The sequence below is a fragment of the Bufo gargarizans genome, chromosome 5 (genome assembly GCF_014858855.1).
Source record: "Bufo gargarizans isolate SCDJY-AF-19 chromosome 5, ASM1485885v1, whole genome shotgun sequence".
Taxonomy (NCBI): domain Eukaryota; kingdom Metazoa; phylum Chordata; class Amphibia; order Anura; family Bufonidae; genus Bufo; species Bufo gargarizans.
Genome location: NC_058084.1, coordinates 488,733,476 through 488,757,380, shown reverse-complemented (window position 1 = coordinate 488,757,380; position 23,905 = coordinate 488,733,476). Strand labels below are relative to the sequence as shown.

At 47.1% G+C, this 23,905-nt stretch overlaps 1 protein-coding gene across 2 annotated transcripts in view; it reads right to left on the bottom strand.

Moving 5' to 3' along the window:
• Positions 1-23,905, bottom strand: part of PRKAR1B (protein kinase cAMP-dependent type I regulatory subunit beta) — a 152,719-nt gene extending 128,814 nt beyond the window's left edge. The window contains exons 1-3 of one of the 2 annotated variants that reach the window (XM_044293110.1): positions 23,749-23,905; positions 20,664-20,868; positions 3,897-4,067 (exon numbers count right to left, since the gene is read on the bottom strand). In XM_044293110.1, the coding sequence (XP_044149045.1) occupies positions 3,897-4,067; positions 20,664-20,837 (345 nt within the window). In that variant the 5' untranslated portion in view covers positions 20,838-20,868; positions 23,749-23,905. Of the gene's footprint in view, positions 1-3,896; positions 4,068-20,663; positions 20,869-23,637 lie in introns of both variants that reach the window. The other variant, XM_044293111.1, reaches the window with a different exon arrangement.

Below are 23,905 nucleotides of genomic sequence, written 5' to 3'. Positions count from 1 at the left end.
AAGTCACATGAATGGGGTCCGCAATCCACATCCGGCGGTCCGCACTGCAAAAAAATACTTTTTTGCAGTGCAGAGGCACAGACAGAAACCCCACGGAAGCACTCCGTGCCTCCGTTTTGCACCGGACCTTCCAGATTACGGACCCATTGAAGGATGGGGAGCACAAATGGCCGGTACCCCGTATAATATGGGCCCGACCATCACACGTTCGTGTGCATGAGCCCTTAGGCTGCTGAATGTATTTCTGTGCTGTAACAATATCTGAGGAATGTGAAGATGTTAATCTAATCTCAGAGTCCACTGAACAACCACTGAACCAAAAAGAAAGAAAAAAAAGAAACAATATTGCAAAAAAGATACCACTATAATGAAAGGATATCTATTTTAGGCCTCATACACATGACCATTCTGTTTTTTGCGGTCCACAAACGGCGGATCTGCAAAAAACGGAAACCGCCCGTGTGCAATTTGCGGAAACAGAACGGGCAGCCCATTGTAGACATGCCTATTCTTGTCCGCAAAACGGACAAGAATAGGACATGCTATATTTTTTTTGCGGGGCTTCGGAACGGAGCAATAGATGCGGACAGCACACGGAGTGCTGTCCGCATCTTTTGTGGCCCCACTAAAGTGAATGGGTCCGCACCCAAGCACCAAAAACTGCGGCTCGGATGCGGACCCGAAAAACGGTCGTGTGCATGAGGCCTAAAAATGCCAGTGTCAAGTCACGTGCAGATTTTGTTGTTGATGACGATTTTCTGCAAGCAATTTCGCAGCGGAAAATCGTTTATGACTCGTGAATCAAACAAATCATAAAAATAAGTTAAGTGAGGTTGTGACGTTGTGACCCCCAACCAAGAATGAGGGCCCTCAAATCCCCACTTTCAGCAGCATTGGAAAGAAGCCCAATAGGCCGATCATGTTGTTCTTGCATCATTTAAAACACATGCATGCTCGGCCGAGGAAGGTGTATGGGGAGGCCAACAGCTATTTAAAGTGTAACTAACTTTTTACAAAACTTTTGATAAGTCACGGAGACATATCAAAAGTTGTGATCGGTGGAGATCTGGGGGCTGAGACCCCAGCACCAATCCCTAGAGCGAGGGGAGAGAAACACGTGTTTTTGCAGAGGACAAATCGTGATCATGCAGCGAGGGGAGAGTGCTACAGTGTTTGCATACTTCTCTCCCCTCATTCTAGAGATCGTGGGGGCTATCGGCACTCAGACTCCCCCCCCGATCACAACTTTTGATGTGTCTCTATGACATATAAAAAGTTTTGTGAAAAGTTAGTGACCCTTTAAGTTCTTTTGTCGCTTGCGAGTTGGGATAGACCCATCAATATGCGTTTGAACACCAGGGCAGAGTCTGAGTTGGCAAGGGTTCATCGCCTGATTAATGTAAAAAATGAAAATCAGACCTCATATAGCCCTGCCCTGTACCTCACATGTATTCAGAGGTCTCCCCATTCAAACCTCTGCTAGCTTTATTTCAAGCTGGCAGCTCAGGGGGCATGTCCTTTCTGCTGCAGCTCAGGGGGTGTGTCCTTTCTGCTGCAGCTCAGGGGGCGTGTCCTTTCTGCTGCAGCTGGTGGCAATTCAAGGATATAACTGAGCATGTGCGTCCCCCTCAGTAAGGTGGACAAAGAAATTTTAAAAAAGAGAAGCACACACATATCCAGCTCTCTCTCTCCTCACTGAAGAGGATGGAATCGAGACGGGTCCATAGTCTCCTACTGGGCGTGTCTCCTGCAGCGAGGAGAGAGAGCGATATGCAAGTTCTTCTCCCTCTTTGTACTAGGGATCTCAGCGCTCAGACCCCCACCGATCACAACTTTTGATAAACTTTGAAAAGTTGGTGGCACTTTGAAGTGTATAGCAAGCCTAAAAATTGAGTTGTCCAAATGGGACAACCTCTTTAAAGGGACATCTATGGGATATTGATAGAATATGCCATAAATGTCCGATAGGCGAGGGTGCCACCTCTGGAGGCCGCTCTTATCTCAAGAATAGGGCCCTGAATTTCACCATTCACTGCTATGGTACTTCCATAAACAGCTGAGTGATCTTGCTCGGCTATTTTCACATATCCGATAGCAGTGAATGGAGAGAACGCCGTGCATTATAGTCACTGAACGGAAGTTTAAAATAAGGTTTTCAGAGGATGAAAATCCGTCCTGGGGTGTGGTGTGTTACCGGAGCTCAGACAACGGCATTGAAGGCTACTTCTACACCAGCGTCATGGATCAGCAAAAACGCTTCTGTCACGATAATGCAACCGTATGCATCCGTTATAAATGGATCCGGTTGTATTATATTTAAAATAGCCATGACACAATAGAAAACGGATCCGTCCCCATTGACTTATATTGTGAGTCATCTTGCTCCGCACCACATAGCGGACAGAAAAACGCTGCTTGCATTGTTATTCTGTCCGCGATCGGGACGCAGCCAAACGGAATGGAATGCATTCTGGTGCACTCCGCTCCATTCAGTTCAGTTTTGTCCCCATTGACAATAAATGGGGAAGAAAACGGAAGCGTCCCCCCCCCCCCCCGCTATTGTTAATAGCGGAAAGATAAAGTGCTGGTGTGAAAGTAGCCTTACCTGTCATGAGTACCTTTTCATCCTGTGAAAGAGAACAATGAAGGATTGCATTTAATGACTGCAACCAGTGATCCTAAAAACTATGCCCGGGGGGCGGAGCTTCACTGTGAAGCGCTCTGTGAATTGAGCTGCTTCACAGCCCCTCCCCTCTGAGTGACAGCCAAAGTGGTCTCCTGGTTGGATGATACTGCTGTCACTCAGAGCAGAAGGGAGGGGCTGGAAAGCACACAAATGCAGAGAGCACTTCACAGTGAAGCTCCGCCTCCTGGACACTTGCAGGACAAAATCTAGTAGAAGAAAACTTCATAGTCTGATGATAAAAGCACCACAAAAAGTGTGGGGGTCAGTTACTAAACTGAAATATGCCTAAATTAGGCACTAACCGTTGCGCTGCTATCTGCGACTTCGCCCTGCTCACGCCAGGTCTAAAATTGTGGGCATGGCGTGGGCAGGCTGGTAGGACTGTCTCATTCATCATTCTCTACGCCTGTTTTAGGCATAGAAAATGGTCTAAATGTAAGACAGTTAGGAAGCGGTCTTACATTTAGAACTGGCGCTGGATACGCCGAAGTTATGGACAGGCCGGCGCCTGTTCCTAATTTTGCCTGAACCACTGCCAGCGCAGGGCCTTTATTAAGACCAGTGTCTAAAACGCAGGTCTTAAGAAATGTGCCCCTGTATTTGTACTGCTTACCCCAGCCCCTACCTAGAGCCGTCAGCAGTTTAGCATGGTCAAAACTCCTGACAGATTCCCTTACACATAGAAAGAGAAAATCCTCGATCTCTTAGGCTATTTTCACACTTGCGGCAGTCGGAACTGCCCGCCGGATCCGCCGATCTGGATGTGACTGAAAGCATTTGTGAGATGCATCCGGATGCGGATCCGTCTCACAAATGCATTGCAAGAACGGATCCGTCTTCTATCTTTTTTCACATTTTTTACCGGTCTGCGAATGCGCAGACCGGAAGGACGGATCCGGCATTCCGGTATTTTGAATGCCGGAATACATTCCTATGGAGAAAAATGCCGGCATTCAGGCAAGTGTTCAGTTTTTTTGGCCGGAGATAAAACCGTAGCATGCTACGGTTTTATCTTTTGCCTGATCAGTCAAAACGACTGAACTGAAGACATCCTGATGCAAACTGAACGGATTACTCTCCATTCAGAATGCATAGGGATATGCCAGTTCTTTTCTGGTATTGAGCCCCTGTGACGGAACTCTATGCCGGAAAAGAAAAACGCTAGTGTGAAAGTACCCTTACTCCAAAGCACTCTTGCTATAGACATTACCTTTCTGACATAGGACACGGCATCCTCTTCAGTGTACACCTCGGCGCTGACCCCCCCTCTTCTGCGCCGGGCTTTAACCACAGGGTTCGGTGGCGGTGGAGAGATTTCATCATCGTGAGAGTCGGACTGGGAGTTTGACTTCTGCTGAGCCAATATCTGTTTGCATTCTTCCTGTAAAGACAGAACGACAGCGCTGTAATACTATAATCTACATCTCATCAATATACATCGTATTATTAGAATATATATATATATAATATAATATGGGATATTCCCAACCTCCACAGGATATGCCGTAAATGTCTGATAGCGATGGGTCTCACCCCTGGGACCTGCACCTACGTGAATAGCACCAATAGAACCCTATAGTGATCTAAGTTCAGTTCAAAACCTTGAGGGGCGCAGGAGTTGCAGCCTTAAAGGGGACCGGTCACCTCTCCTTCCATGTCTTAGTAAATGTTTGCATTCCCCATGTAATAACCATTCTGGAGCATCTATTCTTATGATGCTATGTTGTGCCATTCTTCCATTATTCCTGCTAGAAGTTTATGAAAAGTACTTTTGGGTGTAACCCCAGCACTGATTGGATAGTGATTGTGGAGGGACACACCCCAACCGGTAACACTCCGATCACATAACAAGGTCTATAATAATAATAAAAAATATCTAAGTGGAGGTGATCAGGGTGGTGACCACGGTGATGTGCGTCAAGGGGATTGAGGTCACATTAGTCGGACCTCCGCTGACGGCATATCCTAGCAACGGAGAGCCGGATCCATGACATGACGGACACCAACAGTGGCTGACAGTTTTCATAAAATTCCTGCAGGAATAATAGAGGAACGGCACAACACAGAGTCATGAGAATAAAGCTTCCGAATGGTCATTCCAGGTGGAATACAATTATGTACTAAAACAAACACGTCGGGGGAGGTGACAGCCCCTCTTCAGCATACACTATGACAATACATATCTATGGAAGATGGAGAATGGATGGCGAGGGGATGGGCAGGGGCTCATTCTCATCAGGTTCCAAGGGCGTGCTGGGATAAGCTTCGGTCCATAGTGTTTGGTCCATAGAAAGCTAGGACTTTGGGATATTCGTCCCAGCAATACTACAGCCCAACAGTGCCTCTAGTGGACACAGAATGACAGAACACCAATTTCGCTCAAATAAAAGAACCACTAAACAAAGACGGTATGCTATTTCCAACATCTGATATTTGTATTATAAGAAAAATCTAAAAAAAAAAGCCTCCCCTATACCTGCCCCTAACAACACCCAGCTAACTTCATAAGGGATTATTTTAAAGGAGGTAGATGCAAACTGGAAAACCCCTTTAAGAGTTTGGGGACTACACCTTTGTGAAACCCTTTGTTGAACAGGCACAATGCTGGTCTATTAAAAATAATCTAAGTGGAGATGATCGGTGCCAGGGGGGTGGACAAGGTGATGGGCATCAAGGTGACTGAGGTCACATTAGCCGGACCTCCCTGACGGCATATATACAGTAGGTGCCAGGGTGGTGACCACAGTGATAGGCACCAGGCGGATTGAGGTCACATTAGCCGGACCTCCCTGGCGACATATATAGGTGCCAGGTTAGTGACCAAAGTGATAGGCACCAGGGTGACTGAGGTCACATTAGTCGGACCCACCTGACTGCATATATAGGTGCCAGGTTGGTGGCCACGGTTATAGGAACCAGGGTGATTAAGGTCACATTAGTCGGACCCCCCTGATGGCATATATAGGTGCCAGGGTGGTGACCAAAGTGATAGGCACCGGGGTGATTGAGGTCACATTAGTTGGACCTTCCTGACTGCATATATAGGTGCCAGGGTGGTGGCCATGGTGATTGGCACCAGGGTGATTAAGGTCACATTAGTCTGACCCCCCCTGATGGCATATATAGGTGCCAGGGTGGTGACCACAGTGATAGGCACCAGGGTGACTGAGGTCACATTAGTCGGACCTCCCTGACGGCATATATAGGTGCCAGGGTGGTGACCACGGTGATAGGCACCAGGGTGACTGAGGTCACATTAGTCAGACCCACCTGATGGCATATATAGGTGCCAGGGTGGTGACCACGGTGATAGGCACCAGGCTATTTGAGGTCACATTAGTCAGACCCACCTGACGGCATATATAGGTGCCAGGGTGGTGACCACGGTGATAGGCACCAGGGTGACTGAGGTCACATTAGTCGGACCCCCGCCTACGGCATATCCTAGCGATATACAGTATTATCCCAGAAACAGAAAACCAAAAACAACGGAGAGCAGGATCCTAATATTTTTGGGGATGATTGTCCTTTATATTTTAGGAGGACATAATAATACTATTATTAATTCCCGGCACGCACCCCATATAATGAAGCCTGCGTTCTCCGTAGCCCACCCCCGGCTTGAGGATACGGCAGGCGGATCACGTTGCCTCTAGGCACTGGATGGAGCGTTTATCTGTGAGGCTCAAGTGAGTCAGTCCAGATCCGAGTAATACGATTACGCACTCATATTTCCTGGGTAAATGTCAAAGCAATTTCTGCTCATAGATGTAATACAATGTTGAAAGACTTTCCTCAGATCTGCCCGCAGTTATTAAAAAATTGATACCCGACGTGACCGCGAAAATGAGAGAAACGGGGAAAAATGAAACCTGGCGGAAAATGATCTTGGAAATCGCAATCAAAGCATATTTTATCAAATACTGCTGCTGGCCCGGCGTGGTCAAGCAGAGAAGTCGCGTGCAATCCCCTCCACCTCTGCTGCTCCGTCTGTACTGAAATCATCAGGAGACCTGCTGAACCTTGTAGTTGAGGACAGCTTAAAGGGGTTGACTCGTCACAAACAACCCCTTTAAAGGGCATCAGTTTTGTACCTATGACACCGGCTGTTACATGAGCACTTAGCAACTGAAGGCATCTGAAGGCAACTGAAGGCATTGCTGAGAAGAATTAGGTTTTAATATATGCAAATGAGCCTCTAGGAGCAACGGGGGCGTTACCATTACACCTAGAGGCTCTGCTTTCTCTGCAACTGCCGCTCCCTTTGCACTGTGATTGACAGAGCCAGGTGTGATGACGTTTTCACTGCCTGGTCCTGTCATTTAAAGTACAGAGGACGCGGCAGTTGCAGGGAGAGCAGAGCCTCTAGGTGCAATGGCAATGCCTCCGTTGCTCTTAAAGGCTCATTTGCATATATTAAAACATCATTTTTCTCAGCAATGCGGGCACATAGGAACATGGGACCAACACAGATGCCTTCAGCTGCCAAGCGCACATGTAACAGGTCATCCAGTGTCATAGGGGCAGATGCCCTTTAACGGAGTTGTCCGGTTTCATTATATTGATGACCTATCCTTGGGATGGGCCACCAATATCAGATCTGCACCCCTGGCACCCCCTATGTTCATCCCATTCACTTGAAGCTGTGTGGAGGCGTCAGGAGTCGGACCCCCCACTGATCAGATATTGATGACCTCTCCTGAGGAGAGGTCATCAATAGCATGAAACCAGACAACCCCTTTAAGATGAGAGGCACTGGTATAATCCTCCGCAGTCGCCTGATTATTTCTCAGGCATGTAGTATTACATGGCAACCTGTAAAGCATGGACGGTCCGAGTCTGCCAGAGCAAGAGTCACTGCTCTCTGATCTCTCTCCAAAAGGGGGGTCCCCAGCAGACGACACCCCTGTATGACCTGCAGGTCTTGCACCGACAGAATGTGTACATGAGGGGTAACACTAAATCTGTCCATTAAATGGCTTGTTTTCTGCACTTTTCACCAGTTTTCCCCTCTGCAGCCCCAGGAGGAGTGTGGATTAGCTGCTACAATGTCTCCTAATACACATCACACAGGGAGGAGCCGAGAAGATCCAGCTCTCTCCCTCACACCTTCATAAACAGCAGCAGCACGGGGGACATTATACAGTAATATCCAGCAGTGTAGCTGTGAATACAGCAATGGGGTGAGAAAGAAAACGTACAGGAGCATATGTGTGTCGTATACGAATCTCTGCCGAAACTGCTTGCTGGAGTTCTCTGGATAGAGCCGAGGGGCCTGCAGGACCCCATTGGCTATAATGGGAACAAGCGGGGATTTGGTTATTCAAAAGGGGTGCTTGCCCCTCACAGGGAGCCACTTCCAAGAGGTGGCGCTGGCAAGGTGGTTCTCTTCCTTGGGAGACACTTTTTTGCATATTCTTTTGTAATGGAGCATTGCCAATAAGTCTCCAGACCACGGACTACTTCCAGTAAGTCTCCGCACAGGACTGGTCTCTATAAGGAGACTCATCACCCTGCCTAAGCCGCTTCCAAGGCATCGCACTGAGCCCGCCAGAATCTACTCCGTACTGATGAGGGACAAGCTCCCCGAAACAGCTGCCTACAGATGGAAATCTGACTTGGCTACATTTCCATGTCAAATCTCAAGGCTTGTTGGAAAGCCTGATCTTGACTCATAGGGAGCCACTTCCACAAGGTGGCGCTAGAGAGATGGTTCTCCTTGGGAGATCCCTTTTAGTATATAAAGGTTAAAAAGTCACAAAGTCAAACAACAAAGCTAGAACCAGCCCTGTACCCCACATGGATCCGGAGATCTCAACATTGATTGCTCTGCTAGATTTATATCAAGCTGACAGCTCAAGGGGAGTGTCCTTCCTGCTGCAGCTCTCTCTCTATAACAGCTCAGGGGTGTGTCCCTTCTGCTGCAGCTCTCTCCCTATCACAGCTCAGGGGTGTGTCCTTTCTGCTGCAGCCATCTCCCTAACACAGTTCAGAGGGCATGTCCTTTCTGCTGCAGATCTCTCTCTCTGTGCACCCTACCTTACGGATGCGGACCCATTCACATATTTGGGGTTCACAATCCAGAAAGTCCGGTGCGGGAACAGAGGCACGGAAGCACTTCGGAGTGCTTCCGTGGGGTTTCTCTCCGTGCCTCCACACCGCCAAAAAAAATAGAACATGTTCTATTTTTTTGAGGTGTGGACTGATCACGGACCCATTCAAGTTGAATGGGTCTGGACCCGTCTGCGGCAGCGGCATGGATGTTGCCTGTGCATTGGGGACAGCAAATTGCGTTCCCCAATGCACGGAACGGCCGACCAACGGCCATGTGCATGAGGCCTAACTGTCACAGCAACAGTAGATATGGCTGGTGGCAATTAACGGATGCAACTGAGCATGTGCGACCACCTCAGCAAAGTGGACAGAAGAATAAGGAGAAGAAAAAACAGCATGTCGACGTCATTAAATAGCTCACTGGCTAATAGTACATTTTTAACCACATGCAATTACAAAAGTATTCAGCTCCAGGAGCTGTTTTGAAAAATGCTGAATATTTTTTGGACAACCCCTTTAACTATCGAGCTACAGCGGCAACCCAAAGGACTACAATATGTTTTATGAAATCTTCTAGACCGCAGCTGTCACTCAATAGTTAACAATCAGTAGTGCTACAATAAGTCACAGTGTAGTCCAGCCCTCAACCTGTGACATGACCCCTGGAGGCAAACTATGGAGGTTCCTATTAAATGACACCAAGCAGAGATCTTGAAAGCCGCCAGCAATTAATACACAGAGTTTTCTGAGAAACTGCCGTCACTTTTCATTATAAAATAAATACCCTTAAAGGGGATGTCTGCATTAGGGATGCTATTAGAATAATAAAAATGATTGATACTCATTTTCCCAAATTCCCTACGTTCAGCACCTCCACTTCCATCCTCCCTGCCGCTTCAACCATGATGTCACGGCTCAGCGGCACATGGCATGAGACTGCTGAGGCCAGTGACTGGCTGCAGCGGTCATGTGTAGTCAGACCCACAATTCCTGCCTGCCGGGGAGGACGGAGTGCCAGCAGCAAAAGGAAAGGGTTGAGTATAAGTTTTTTTTTACTATACTAACACCTTTAAATTTCCCAGCAATATCAGTCACAAACAACAATATAAACCTAACAACGTAAAAGAGCAAGTAAACCACGCGTGTAAAGTGGCCACAAAGACACGTCCTACTCTTTCAGAAACTTCTCCGTAGATGTTCCTTTCAGGACAGACCACCACAGACCATCCAGAGCAGACTGTAAACACGTCACCCAGCTGACAACCACAGTATACAAGAAGCGGGCAAAAAATATGATGCACAGTAAAAAAATAAAATAAAATAAAGTTGGGTTTACCATGTGATTCAGCGACCGCTCGAGCCCAAGCACCCTAAACCAAGAGCAGTGGCATCACTGAGAGCTTATGTATCAGTGGAGTCTCGCTCGGGGACATCTTCCACCCATGAAGTCCTTGGTCACGCTGGATATCTCCAGGGCTGGTATCTTCAGAAGACATCCTGGTCTCCCATAAGCCCTGTGGCGTTAGAGGACTTGCGGAGAGGACGGGTCCTTGTGCACGACCGGCTCTCCAGACATCAGTTAGGAGGCGTACTGTGGCGCGTAGACCCGGGTGCGGAATATTTCTACAGTAAACAGCTCGCTATTCTTACGTTACCATGACGACCGGCCACTTCTCCAACTCATGCTCTCTATTGCACGGATCATTTTAAATAGCTCCAAATCCTGGCCACTTACACCTCGGGGGCACACGATGTCATTTCTGGGGTGGTAGAAGGTGGAGGGGGGTGGGGGGGGCTACAGACAAGCTTAGACGTTATGGAAAATAACAGAATATCTCCAAGGCCTGTCTACATTAAAGGGGTCCTCCGGGCTCCCGATAATGAGGAGCTATCCAGAGGATAGGTCATCAATATCAGATCGATGGGGGTCCAACTCCCAGAACCCAAACCCATCACCTGTATCGGGCTACTGCTGCGCCGGAAACTATACTGGAGCTGGAGGCAGAAAGCTTTGTCTGCCATCTAGTGGCCATGACCAGGTACTGCAGCTCAGCTCCAATTCCTATGCAAGAGCCCCAAACTGTACTGGATCTGGAGGCAGACAGCACCATATGCCATCTAGTGGCCATGCCGGGTTACTACAGCTCAGCTCCCATTCATATGCAGCAGCCAGAAACTGTACTGGAGCTGGAGGCAGACAGCTCCGTATGCCATCTAGTGGCCATGCCGGGTTACTACAGCTCAGCTTCCATTCATATGCAGGAGCTGGAAACTGCTGGAGCTAGAGGCAGACAGCTTTGTATGCCTTCTAGTGGTCATACTGGGGTACTGCAGCTCAGCTCCCATTCATATGCAGGAGCCGGAAACTATACTGGAGCTGGAGGCAGGCTGCTTTGTATGTCTTCTACTGGCCATGCCGGGGTACTGCAGCTCAGCTCCATTCCCTTTTGCAATTTATGTTTCACCAACAGCTACGGCAGGCATCAGTATTTTTCGTTGAAGGCCCTTAAAAGGGAACCTGTCACCAGGATTTTGTGTATAGAGCTGAGGACATGGGCTGCTAGCACATCTGCAATATCCAGTCCCTATAGCTCCGTGTGCTTTTATTGTGTCAAAAAAAACAATTTTATAGATATGTAATTGAGGCAAGTAAGAAGCCCAAGGAGCTGTTACTAACGTTTCCGGAGCGCAGCCACGCCCACTGTGAAGGAGCCCAGCACCGCCCCGCATCCTCCGAATATCCTCCTTGCTCCCCGACGTCACAAAGCTAGAGCGCCGTAATCTCGCAATGTGCGAGCTAACGCATGCGCAGTTCATTCCCTGAGGCTGATGCCAGCACAGGGAAAGAACACTATGCCGACACTGCGCATGCGCTAGATTACGGCGCTCTAGCTTTGTGACGTCGGGGAGCAAGGAGGATATTCGGAGGATGCGGGGCGGTGCTGGGCTCCTTCACAGTGGGCGTGGCTGCGCTCCGGAAACGTTAGTAACAGCTCCTTGGGCTTCTTACTTGTCTCATTTACATATATATAAAATTGTTTTTTTTTTACACAATAAAAAGCACACAGAGCTATAGGGACTGAATATTGCGGATGGGCTAGCGGTCATCTACCAGCCCATGTCCTTAGCTCTATGCCCAAAATCCAGGTGACAGGTTCCCTTTAAAGGGCAGATGTGAACCTAGCCAAAGGCACTTAAAAATCCATTTATTGCATCCTTGGGGTACATCCGCAAGGTCAGGTTTGGAATCTAAAACCAGGAGTGAATTAAAAAGACCTGTATCTGTCCTTTATCCTTCCACTCCTGATTTTGGCTTCCATGCAGAAACCTGACCGTGTGGCCGTACCCTTAGAGATAAGCATTTATGACGTCTGTACCCGTGCACTGCCGGCGCCGCCCAGGACTCCAGCCCTCAGTCTATTGACATTCGAACCAGACGTCTTACCCACAGCCCCGGCGGACCGTCCTGCTTCAATAACGCAGGTTTATATCTGAATGTGGGATGAAACTGGAGGGTGGTGACAAACACCCCATTCACTGAGTCACCTGCCTTCCCCTCATCACAAGTCCTACCCATGTTGGTCCGATGCCCAGGAGTCCTCAGTTCACTCTGCAGATCCCGGTATACTGTGGGCGGAATTCTATACAAACTTATCGTCTTCTGCATTTAGATTTCATTTTATTTTAATTGGGGTCATTTAGAAAATGAGCGTGGGGCAGGATAAAATCCTGATAAGAATAGCATTTTTTTCTCCTGTATTTTGCTGCAATTACAGCATCTCACCAAAAATTTACAAAAACCCCCCAACTAACTTGTTGATTTAAAGGGCACATACCAGCAGGATCAAACTCATAAAACCAGGCATACTGCCTAGTGGGGTTGATCCTGCTGACTAAAATGATGCCTGTCTTGTGAAAATTGGTTGAGGCGTTCCTGAGAAAAAAAGACATTTATTTATTACGAAAAAGAGGACTTCAGTGCATCAAGGGGTGTGGCCAGCACTGGAAATCTGAGGCACCCTGAGGGACAGGCCCCGCCCCTCAGTGCACTGTAGCCCTCACTTGTATAAAGAATAGAAGTCTTTTTTTCTCGGGAACGCCGCAACCGATTTTCACAAGACAGGTATCGCTGTAATCAGCAGGATCACCTCTACCAGGCAGTATGTCTGGTTTAATAAGGTTGTTCCTGCTGGCAGGTGCACTTTAAGTTTTTAATTTGTTACTGATGAGGGCATATTTACTAGACAATTACACTTCAAATATTGTTTAGTCTGAAAAAAACATCTCATGTAAGGGATGGGGGGGCGCTGTTGCCTTAGAATCTATGGAGAATATTTTCCATTAGCGATGGTGGAAGGTGGTACTACAAGAAGCAGACGACATTTCTAATAAAGTAGTGACAGATATATGACATTGCATAATAAGCAATAACAGTTTTCATTTTCATCCTGCGAGGCAAATTTTACTCTCTAAAGATTAATGGCGCCACAGCAAAACCTGGGGCCCAACCATGACCACTTTCAGCAGCAAGTTCAGAACGTGAAAAAAAATATGGGGGTCATTTATCAAAGACTGGCGTTTTGCGTCAGTCTTTGATACCCCCTGCGCTGCCAGAGGATGCGCCTCATTTTTAACATAAATGAGGGGCATGCTCCAGAAGTCCGTGCTCCTAGATTTCAATTGACTCCAGCCCCTGACCGCAGCAGATTTCAATCGTCATTTACGCCAGGATCCTTGCGTAAATGATACGGAATTTGTAGGGGCTAATGGTCCTGCCACCGCCACGCCCCAACCCAGCCCACGCCTCACCACAGTGGCGAGGACAGTGTAAAAACGCAGAGTGCGCCTACATTTGGGCGCATGGGCATTTAAAAAGTCACTCAACGAGCCTTGTGTCTTTTTTTTTTACATAAAAACTGGCATAAGGGTGCATGATAAATAACCCCCAATGAGTATTTCGGATTTCCCAAATTCAAGAGGATAATGCACACAGTGATGTCACAATGGAGGGATAATGTATGAAGTGATGTCCCAATGGAGGGATAATGTATGCAGTGATGTCACAATGGAGGGATAATGTATGCAGTGATGTCACAATGGAGGGATAATGTATGCAGTGATGTCACAATGGAGGGATAATGTATGCAGTGATGTCACAATGGAGGGATAATGTATGCAGTGATGTTACGGTACAGAGATGATGCACACAGTGATGTCACAATGGAGGGATAATATATGCAGTGATGTCACAGTACAGGCATAATCTACACAGTGGTGTTAAACAGGAATTATACAGTGATGTCACAGTACAGGGATAATACACACAGTGATGTCACAGTACAGGGATAATGCACACCATGATACCTTGATCTTAGCATATCATAGCACAGGCATACGGTCACCATGTACAGGAAAGGAAAATGTAATGACGGCACCAGGCAGACATGTTACAGCCCAATTCTAATACTGTGATGTCATCTCATTTAAAAGCCAAAGGGTAAATGTATATAAATTCAACCCCGGATACATGATGATGTGTTATTGGACCAAGCAGAGTAATGAAAAGGCAACTTTTTGCCCCAGATTCTGAATGAAGTTGCAACCAGCATGGGCGGTCTGGGAGATTAAAGTGGCCCTGGAAAAAAAATCTAAAGGAGGTGCCATATTGTAGGCAGGCCCAAATTAACAGAAGGTGGGCAACACAAGTAGGCAGGGACAACAGAAGTATGGGGGGCCAGCAATACTGTTGTGCAGCACAAAATACCGCTCCAAAGACGGCAATACAGTTGAATTCAGGAGGACCGCCAGCCAGGGGAATAACAACCTGATACACAAACCATTTATTAATGCAGACAGCATCGGATCGTCATGCATCCAGCCGGCAGCCAACAGAAGGGCTCAAGTGGCCCCCTGTACTGTGCCCAAAGCACCCCAAAGGTAGGTACTTGAATATACCATAGAAAACTGAACTGGAAGGGCCAAGCCAGAGGCTTTCACCACCCAGTTACTTCCAGTCCTTCCTATGCAAGCTCAGCAGCTGGATTTAGGACTTTTAAATATTTTATCTATACCCCCCAACAATATGGAAGCTTTATGCTGCTTTACTGACACAGTATATTATTAATAGGGTCTTAGATTCTCCTGCCTGTATATCTAACTAGAGAAATTAGATAGCATGCATGCTTATTACATAGGAGGGAGAAGAGGTAAGCAGCTGCCAGATACCACTTACTCCACTTACATACATGCATGCTTATTACCATAGGAGGGAGAAGAGGTAAGCAGCTGCCAGTTATCACTTACTCCACTTACATACATGCATGCTTATTACCATAGGAGGGAGAAGAGGTAAGCAGCTTCCAGATACCACTTACTCCACTTACATACATGCATGCTTATTACCATAGGAGGGAGAAGAGGTAAGCAGCTGCCAGATATTACTTACTCCATTTATATACATGCATGCTTATTACCATAGGAGGGAGAAGAGGTAAGCAGCTTCCAGATACCACTTACTCCACTTACATACATGCATGCTTATTACCATAGGAGGGAGAAGAGGTAAGCAGCTGCCAGATATCACTTACTCCACTTACATACATGCATGCTTATTCCCATAGGAGGGAGAAGAGGTAAGCAGCTTCCAGATACCACTTACTCCATTTATATACATGCATGCTTATTACCATAGGAGGGAGAAGAGGTAAGCAGCTTCCAGATACCACTTACTCCACTTACATACATGCATGCTTATTACCATAGGAGGGAGAAGAGGTAAGCAGCTGCCAGATATTACTTACTCCATTTATATACATGCATGCTTATTACCATAGGAGGGAGAAGAGGTAAGCAGCTGCCAGATATTACTTACTCCACTTACATACATGCATGCTTATTACCATAGGAGGGAGAAGAGGTAAGCAGCTTCCAGATACCACTTACTCCACTTACATACATGCATGCTTATTACCATAGGAGGGAGAAGAGGTAAGCAGCTGCCAGATATCACTTACTCCACTTACATACATGCATGCTTATTCCCATAGGAGGGAGAAGAGGTAAGCAGCTTCCAGATACCACTTACTCCACTTACATACATGCATGCTTATTACCATAGATGGGGAAAAAGGTAAGCAGCTGCTAGATACCAATACTTGTAAGTCACTGGGGGACGGATCTGTTTACTTTTGTGTCCGAGAAAACGGATTTGTCACCATTGACGTACACTGTGAGTTATGACGGATCTGTCTTGCTCCGCATCCCAGGACGCATTGAAAAACGCTGCTTGCACCTCTTTTTTCTGCGTGACGGAAACGCAATAAAACGGAATGCATTCTGGCGCACTCCGTTCCCTTCAGTTTTGTCCCCATTGACAACAAATGGGGACAAAACTGAAGCGTTTTCCTTTTCCTCCGCGTTTATGAGCTGCCTCCTTGGAGTCTTTCCTCCCCTCCACACACACACCTGCCGTGTACAACCTCCTGCTGCTATCTCTAAGGGCTCATGCACACGACCGTATGTATTTTGAGGTCCGGAGAAAAAACGGATGACATCCATGTGACGTCCGTGTCACATCCATTTTTTTTGTGTGGTGTCCATGGCCTTTAATGCCATAAATGAGGGCCACAGACTCCTATATGGCTTGTCACTCCCACTGTTTGGCATGAATCCCTGCTCACTTCCTCTTTCACACGACATCCCTGACCTCCGCGGGATACAATATTGGAATGCTCAAAAGCATACAAAAACCAAAAAAGAGGAAGAAACATGAAAGGGGAAGTGTGCAATCACTGCTATTTACTCCTGGGACAATTATTGATGAAGACGGTCACATCAGCGCTCAGGTTGTTGTTCCGCTGCAGGCACACAGTAAGGGCTCGTTCACATGGACGTGTGAGGCCCGTGCTGTGGACCGCAAATTGCGGTCCGCAATGCACGGGCACCGTCCATGGGGCAGGCGCATGGGTATCGCAGACCCATTCACTTGAATGGGTCCGCGATCCTTCCGTTCCGCAAAAAGATAGAGCAAGTTCTATCTTTTTGCGGTGCGGAAGCACGGAACGGAACCGCAGAAAGCAATCCGTTGTGCTTCCGTAGTGTTCCGTTCCGCTTCTCCGGATTTGCGGACCCATTGAAATGAATGGGTCCGCATCTGTGATGCGGAATGGCCATGGAACTGTGCCTATGTATTGCGGATCCGCAATACGGCAACGGGCATCACACGTTCGTGTGAACGAGCCCTAAGTGAGGATTTCATGAAAGGACAATTAAAGGGGTTGTCTTTCTTCAGCAAATATCATTTATTATGTAGAGAAAGTTAATACCAAGCCCCTTACAAAAATATGATTAATATCCATATTGCTTCTTTTGCTGGTTTGATTCATTTTTCCATCACATTATACACTGCTCATCTCCATGGTTACGACCACCTTGCAATCCAGCAGCGGTGGCCGTGCTTGCCCACTATAGGAAAAAGCACCAGCCTTTGTGCACTCCCACAGTCCTGGCCACCAGAGAGGCTGGTGCTTTTTCCTATAGTGTGCGAGCACGACCACCACTGCTGGATTGCAAGGTGGTCGTAACCATGGAAACCAGCAGTGTATAATGTGATGGAAAAATCAATCAAACCAGCAAAAGAAGCAATATGGATATTAATAATATTTTTGTAAGGGGCTTGTATTAACTTTCTCTACATGATAAATGTCACTTTCTGAAGCGAGAGAACCCCTTTAACATGCCAGCATATTTTGGGAACTACATGCAAATATAAGTAGACCATATAAAACATTACGCCAAAACTGCTTAATCGGAATTAAAACGGCCAATCTCTCTTTGAAAATGCGCAAAGCTTTAACCTGCATTGAGCAGGTGCAGTACTCAATAATGACCTGCAGGTGGTGTCATGTGCTTTTAAACTATATCCATAGACACTAAAAGCAAGTTTTAGGGTTCTTTCACACTTGCGGCAGGATGGATCCGACAGGCTGTTCACCCTGTCGGATCCGTCCTTCCGCTTTTTCGCCGTGCCGCCGGACCGCCGCTCTGTCCCCATTGACCATAATGGGGGCGGCGCTCCGGCGCAGTACGGCAGTTCGCGGTCAGAGGCCGTCGGACTAAAAAGTCGGACATGCAGGACTTTTAGTCCGGCGGAATTTCGCCGCGCACTGCCGTACTGCGCCGGGGACAGAGCGGCGGCACGGCGAAATAGCGGAAGGACGGATCCGACAGTGTGAACAGCCTGTCGGATCCGTCCTGCCACAAGTGTGAAAGTACCCTTAGGCCTCCTGCACATGACCACAAAAACACAAGATGCAATCGCACTCTGCCCTGCCTCTATGCTGGATGTTGAATAAGGCATTGGTGTACATTTTGGCCAAAGCGTAATAAGCCACTCACCACGTCAAGGTCGCCTCCATGAGTGGTCCCTAACACTAGTTCCTACCTGTTATGGGCCACGACAGCCACACAAAGTCCAGGGAGTGCAGGTACAGCATGCACGCCAGGCACACTCTGCTTTTAACCCCGTCCAGTGCCATTACAGCTTTCATCGGATCCAGGGATGCAAGTACCAACATGCATGCTGAGCCCACTATATACTTCTCCTGGAGCCAAATGGCTACTGGTAGGTGCTATATAAGCAGACTCAGTTTTATACTGACTTTAAAACCAGCCTCCGGGGCAGACTAACTGGTCAGGTGTGCTTGACTGCTTGGAGATCGCCACGCCTCCAATATAGACTACAAAGAGAAAAATGTGGTGGGTTCAGCTGTGCTGACCTTCCCTGGTCTTCTTCTGGGTCCCACTGTGGTGTCCAGACCGCGCACAGCGGCAGAACGCAGTGCACGTAGGCGTGGACTATGACCTGACGTTGTGTGCGTCAGGTCACAATACACAGCGGACTCAGAAGAAACAATGGAGCAGTGAGTCCTGGATATGCAACGCCGTCCAGAGCCACCGAGATAAGTCTTTTTTTGTTTTAAACATCTGATCTGAGGTCTGATGGGGGCTGAGGGGGTCCAATCACAGGCTTATATAGGATCTCATTGGGGGTCTGATCTGAGGTCTGATGGGGGCTGGGGGGGGGCTGATCTGAGGCTGATTGGGGTGGGGGGGGGTCTGATCTGAAGCTGATTGGGGCGGGGGGTCTGACCTGAGTGGGGATAGGGGGTTCTGATCTGAGGCTGATGGGGGCTGGGGGGACCAATCTGAGTCTGATTGGGGGTCTGATCTCAGTCTGATGGGGACTGGGGGGTCTGATCTGAGGCTAATGGAGGCTAGGGGGTCTGATATGAGGCTGATGGGGCTGGAGGGTCTGATCTGAAGCTGATGGAGGCTTGAGGGTCTGATGAGAGGCTGATGGCTCTCATTTTGGGGTCTGATCTGAGGTTTGATGGAGAAAAAGGGGTCTAATTTGGGGGTCTGATGAGGATTAGGGTCTGATGAGGGTCTGATCTGAGGTCTGATGAAGAATACGGGTCTGATTTGGGGGTCTGCTCTGAGTTCTGATAGAAAATATTTGTTTTCTTATTTTCCTCCTCCAAATCCTAGGTGCGTCTTATAGTCCAAAAAATACAGTAACTTTGCAGATCGTTTTCTTTACAGCTTTTGCACCCATTTTGAATATTTCATGCCCTTGTCTCCATTCATATTAAAAACTGCTGTCAAAATCCATTGGTAATAGACCACGGGACCCAATAGCTTAGCCCTAAATGTCATCTGATTTCCCACAATGTGGGAAAGAGGAAATCGGCAGAATTCAGGGTCTCGTTTAGCCGTAACTAGAAAAGAAAACCTCGTGTATCTTGAGCAACATTTCCAAAGTGAACGTCCGATGTCGATCCAAAGTGAAATTCAGAACGTTGTGAAATATTCCTTTAACACTTAAAGGCTATGGACACCTTTGCCGCAATTTTTTTTTATGATTGTATTTTACTCATTTTAGGCCAACAATTATGTAAAAATGTTCAGTGATTTTTGAGTTACAAAGGTTAAAAATCAGTCTGTTTGCAGAGTATAAAGGCAAATTGGTCGGCAAATGGAGTAAACCACGGCACTCAATTGCAATAGTGAAGATTCTTTATTCCACCCGAAATTTTAACAGGGAGCCATTGGCCAACGTTTCGGTCTATCCTAGACCTTGTTTGCGGCCATAACTTCGGCTTCCAGGGCTTATACTGGAGGACACACCATCCCCCAGTATAAGCTCTGGCAGTTGAAATTATAGCCGATGGCTCCCTGTTAAAATTTCGGGTGGAATAAAGAATCTTCACTATTGCAATTGAGTGCCGTGGTTTACTCCATTTGATTTTGTTTGCAGAGTGTCACTTCTCAGTCCAGTCAGCTGACAGCTCATGTGAAGCCTTATCTCTGATCTCCTGACATCATAAACACTTATTTTAGCCATATTTTTTTTATCAGTTTGCTAAGAGTTTAGCTATAATGAGTGTTTATGAGGTCAGGAGATCAGAGATAAGCCTTCACATGAGCTGTCAGCTGACGGGACTGAGAAGTAATACTCTGCAAACAGACAGATTTGTAACCCTTGTATCTCAAAAACGGCTGAACATTTTTAATAAAGACCAACTGAAAAATTGATTTTTAACCCAAAATGAGTAAAATACAATCATAAAAAAAATTTATTGCCCCAAAGAGGTCCATGGCCTTTAGAGGTATCTCAGAAGGACCACCCTCCTCGACCCTCCTCGACGGAGGTGGTCAGTACTACGCTGTTCCTGCGGCTCCCATACAAGTGTGGTCCTCACCACCTATAGCCATGACATCCAGGCTAGAAGTTGTTATCCTAGGTCATCTATATAAAAAGCCTGGAGAACCCCTTTAAGGATGGGAATGCCCCTTTAACACTTCAACGTCTTATTTTAACAGGCTGACAACATATATAAAGCATCGCTGCCTGACTACTGACCTTCTCCAGTTTCTCGAAATGTTCCTTCAGGAACTTCATGGGGCGATCGGGCTTCGCAATGCACAGGTTCACGATACATTCCTTCAAGATTTGCTGGATGTTAAACTTCTGCACGTAGATTTCGCAGCCTTTTAGACTTTCATCTTCTAGGTTAGACGAGGATGAAGAAGCCATCTTGGATTGCTGGAAAAAGCTTGCTGTAAGCCTAGAAAGAGAACGAGATCTGTAGTACACGTTCTGTAGGTTGTCCTCTGCGGTAAGACAGGTCAGGCTACAGGCGGTGGACACCGATCAGGGATTGATTAATATTCCTTTAGTCTGGCATTTGATAATCCAGAAAGAGTGATAATTCAGCACTGGTTTCCAGTGAGAGCCTGAGATATAATGTGGGGTAGAGGGAGGCGACAGTTGTAGTAAGATAATCTGCGATAAAGGGGATGTGTCACAAAACATATTCTACATTTTCCAAACCAGCACCTGGATCTGAATACTTTTGTAATTACATGTGATTAAAAATTTTGTATAACCACTGAGCTATTCAATAAAAGTTATCTGTATAGCGCCACCTGCTGTTTGTTCTTTTCCTTATTTTTTTTCATCTCACTGAGCTGGTCGCATGTGCTCAGTTTAAATTTTTAACTGTCACCAGCCATATGTTCTATTAGAAGCTATGGCGGTTACAGGGAGAGAGCTGCAGCAGAAAGGACACGCCCCGAGCTGCCAGGCTGAAGAGAATCTAGCAGAGCAATTGGAGCAATGAATGGGGAGATCTCTGGACCCATGTGAGGTACGGGGCTGGTTCTAGCTTTGTTAGAAAGGTATTGTACAATATGATGTCTGATTAAAAATTTTTACATCCATCGTGGCATAACCCAATATTCCTGCTAGAAGTTAAAGGGGTTGTCCGTGTTCAGTGCTGAACCCAGACATACCTCCATTTTCACCCCGGCAGTCCCCCTGACTTGAGCATCTGTGTTTTTTTTAGATCCAGTGACGTACCGGGGCTCTCCATGGCGCTGCCAGGAAGCCTGGTGACATCACCGGCACTGATGGGCGGCTTTAGCGCTGCCCTAGCCAGTAAAAAGGCTACGGCAGCGCTAAAGTTCGCCCGTCAGAGCCGGTGACGTCACCAAACACACTGCCGGGAGGAAGCTTCCGCCCAGCAGTGTGTTATTGTAAACAAAAGCGATCTAGCGCAGGGCAAGGGAGCGCAGAGGAGCATGAGATGCCAAAATCAGGGGGGCTGCCTGGGTGAAAACATAGGTATGTCCGGGTTCAGCTCTGAACCCAGACAACCCCTTTAAGAATGAATTGCTAGCAGTTTGTAATAAAGATACAGCTGGGTGTTACCAGTTGGGGCGTGTCTCTACACAGTCTGAAACTACTCATTCAGGACACCCCCCCAACTCAAGGACCTTTACTGCAGACTGCTGGCAATTCATTCATAATTTCTTGTAGGAATAATAAAGGAATAGCAAAACTTAGATCCATAAGAATAGATGATCCAGAGTTGTTATTACACAGGGAATGCAAGTAGTTACTAAAACAGACATGTCAGGAGAGGGGACAGCTCCTCTTTAAGGGCTCATGCGCAGGACTGTTGTTGTTTTGCGGTATGCAAATTGCGGATCCGCAAGACACGGATACCGGCCATGTGCATTACTCATTTTGCAGAATGGAACGTCCAGCCCCTAACAGAACAGTTTTATCCTTGTCCGTAAAGTAGACAATAATAGGACTTGTTCTATTTGTCTGCGGAATGGCCATGCGGACATACGGACACAGTATCATTTTTGTTTGTTTGTGGCCTCATTGAAGTGAATGGTTCATCATACAGGCTGCAAAAACAAACAAAAAACAACAACAAAAGAAACAAACGGACACGGAAAAAAATACATTTCTGTCCACAATAAAGGAGTCACTGGTGCCAGATGAAAGGAATTATTAAAGGAGTATTCCAGCCAAAACCAATTACCAGTGATATCACTACTATAACTATAATATCATTCACTACTATAACTGTAATATCACTACTATGACTATAATATCATTCACTACTATAACTGTAATATCACTACTATAACTATAATATCACCACTATAACTATAATATCACTACTATGACTATAATATCATTACTATGACTATATCACTACTATAACTGCAATATCACTATGACTATAATATTACTTGTATAATATCACTATGATGATAATATCACTACTATAACTGTAATATGACTATAATATCACTACTATAACTGTAATATCACTACTATAACTATAATATCACTACTATAACTGTAATATCACTACTATGACTATAATATCACTACTATAACTATAATATCACTACTATGACTATAATATCACTACTATAACTATAATATCACTACTATAACTATAATATCACTACTATAACTGTAATATCACTCCTATGATGATAATATCACTACTATGTCACTACAGTGAACCCCTGAGGCTGTGAGATGCCAGTCCCTGGCTAGAACCTCCGGCTCACACACTACCACTATCCTACTCTGTCAGCACAACAGCCACCCCCTCCCCTTGCCCACCCTGTGCCCTCCGTGCAGATGTAGCAGAGCTGAGGTTATGAGATCCGACTCTGCTTCCCCCAGGACTGCAGGGAAGCCTGGATGACAGTCATCACGACGCATCAACAATGCAGCCCCAGATTGGAACCCGGGTGCTCAGCTCTGCTACATCTGCCTGTCCCCCGCGAGGCCCCCACTGCGGTGTGATCGCGGTGTGCCCCAGTCTAGAATAGAGACGCCCCCCCAAACAGGATGCACCGTGCGGCGCTAGCGGGGGGAGGGGGTTGTTTACAGGCTGCACCGCACACAGCAGTGGCCGCCGGTCGCGACATGGTTATTATCGTCCGTGTGTCGTGCGCATATGCCATAGGGTGACAGTGTGTGCCGCTGCCAGGGATGAGGGGAGGACAGGGCTCCTTACCGTTAGGTATCCAAGGAAGACGGAAGGAAGAGGATGCTGCAGAGCTGGGGGAGGGGAGGGGGCTCTGCTAGCCCGGCTGGGGGATGGGGGAGGCCGGTGTGCGAGTCTTACCGGAGCGGGGGCGGAGAGGTGTCGGGGCCCGGGTTCCAGCGCTGACACTGAGCCGGTGACGTCACACAACCTCGTTTTCGCGCATCTCTTCTATTGCTGCTCGCTGCGTGACTGTCACTGTTATCAGCACTGCTGTCCCCAGTGATGTCACCAGGGC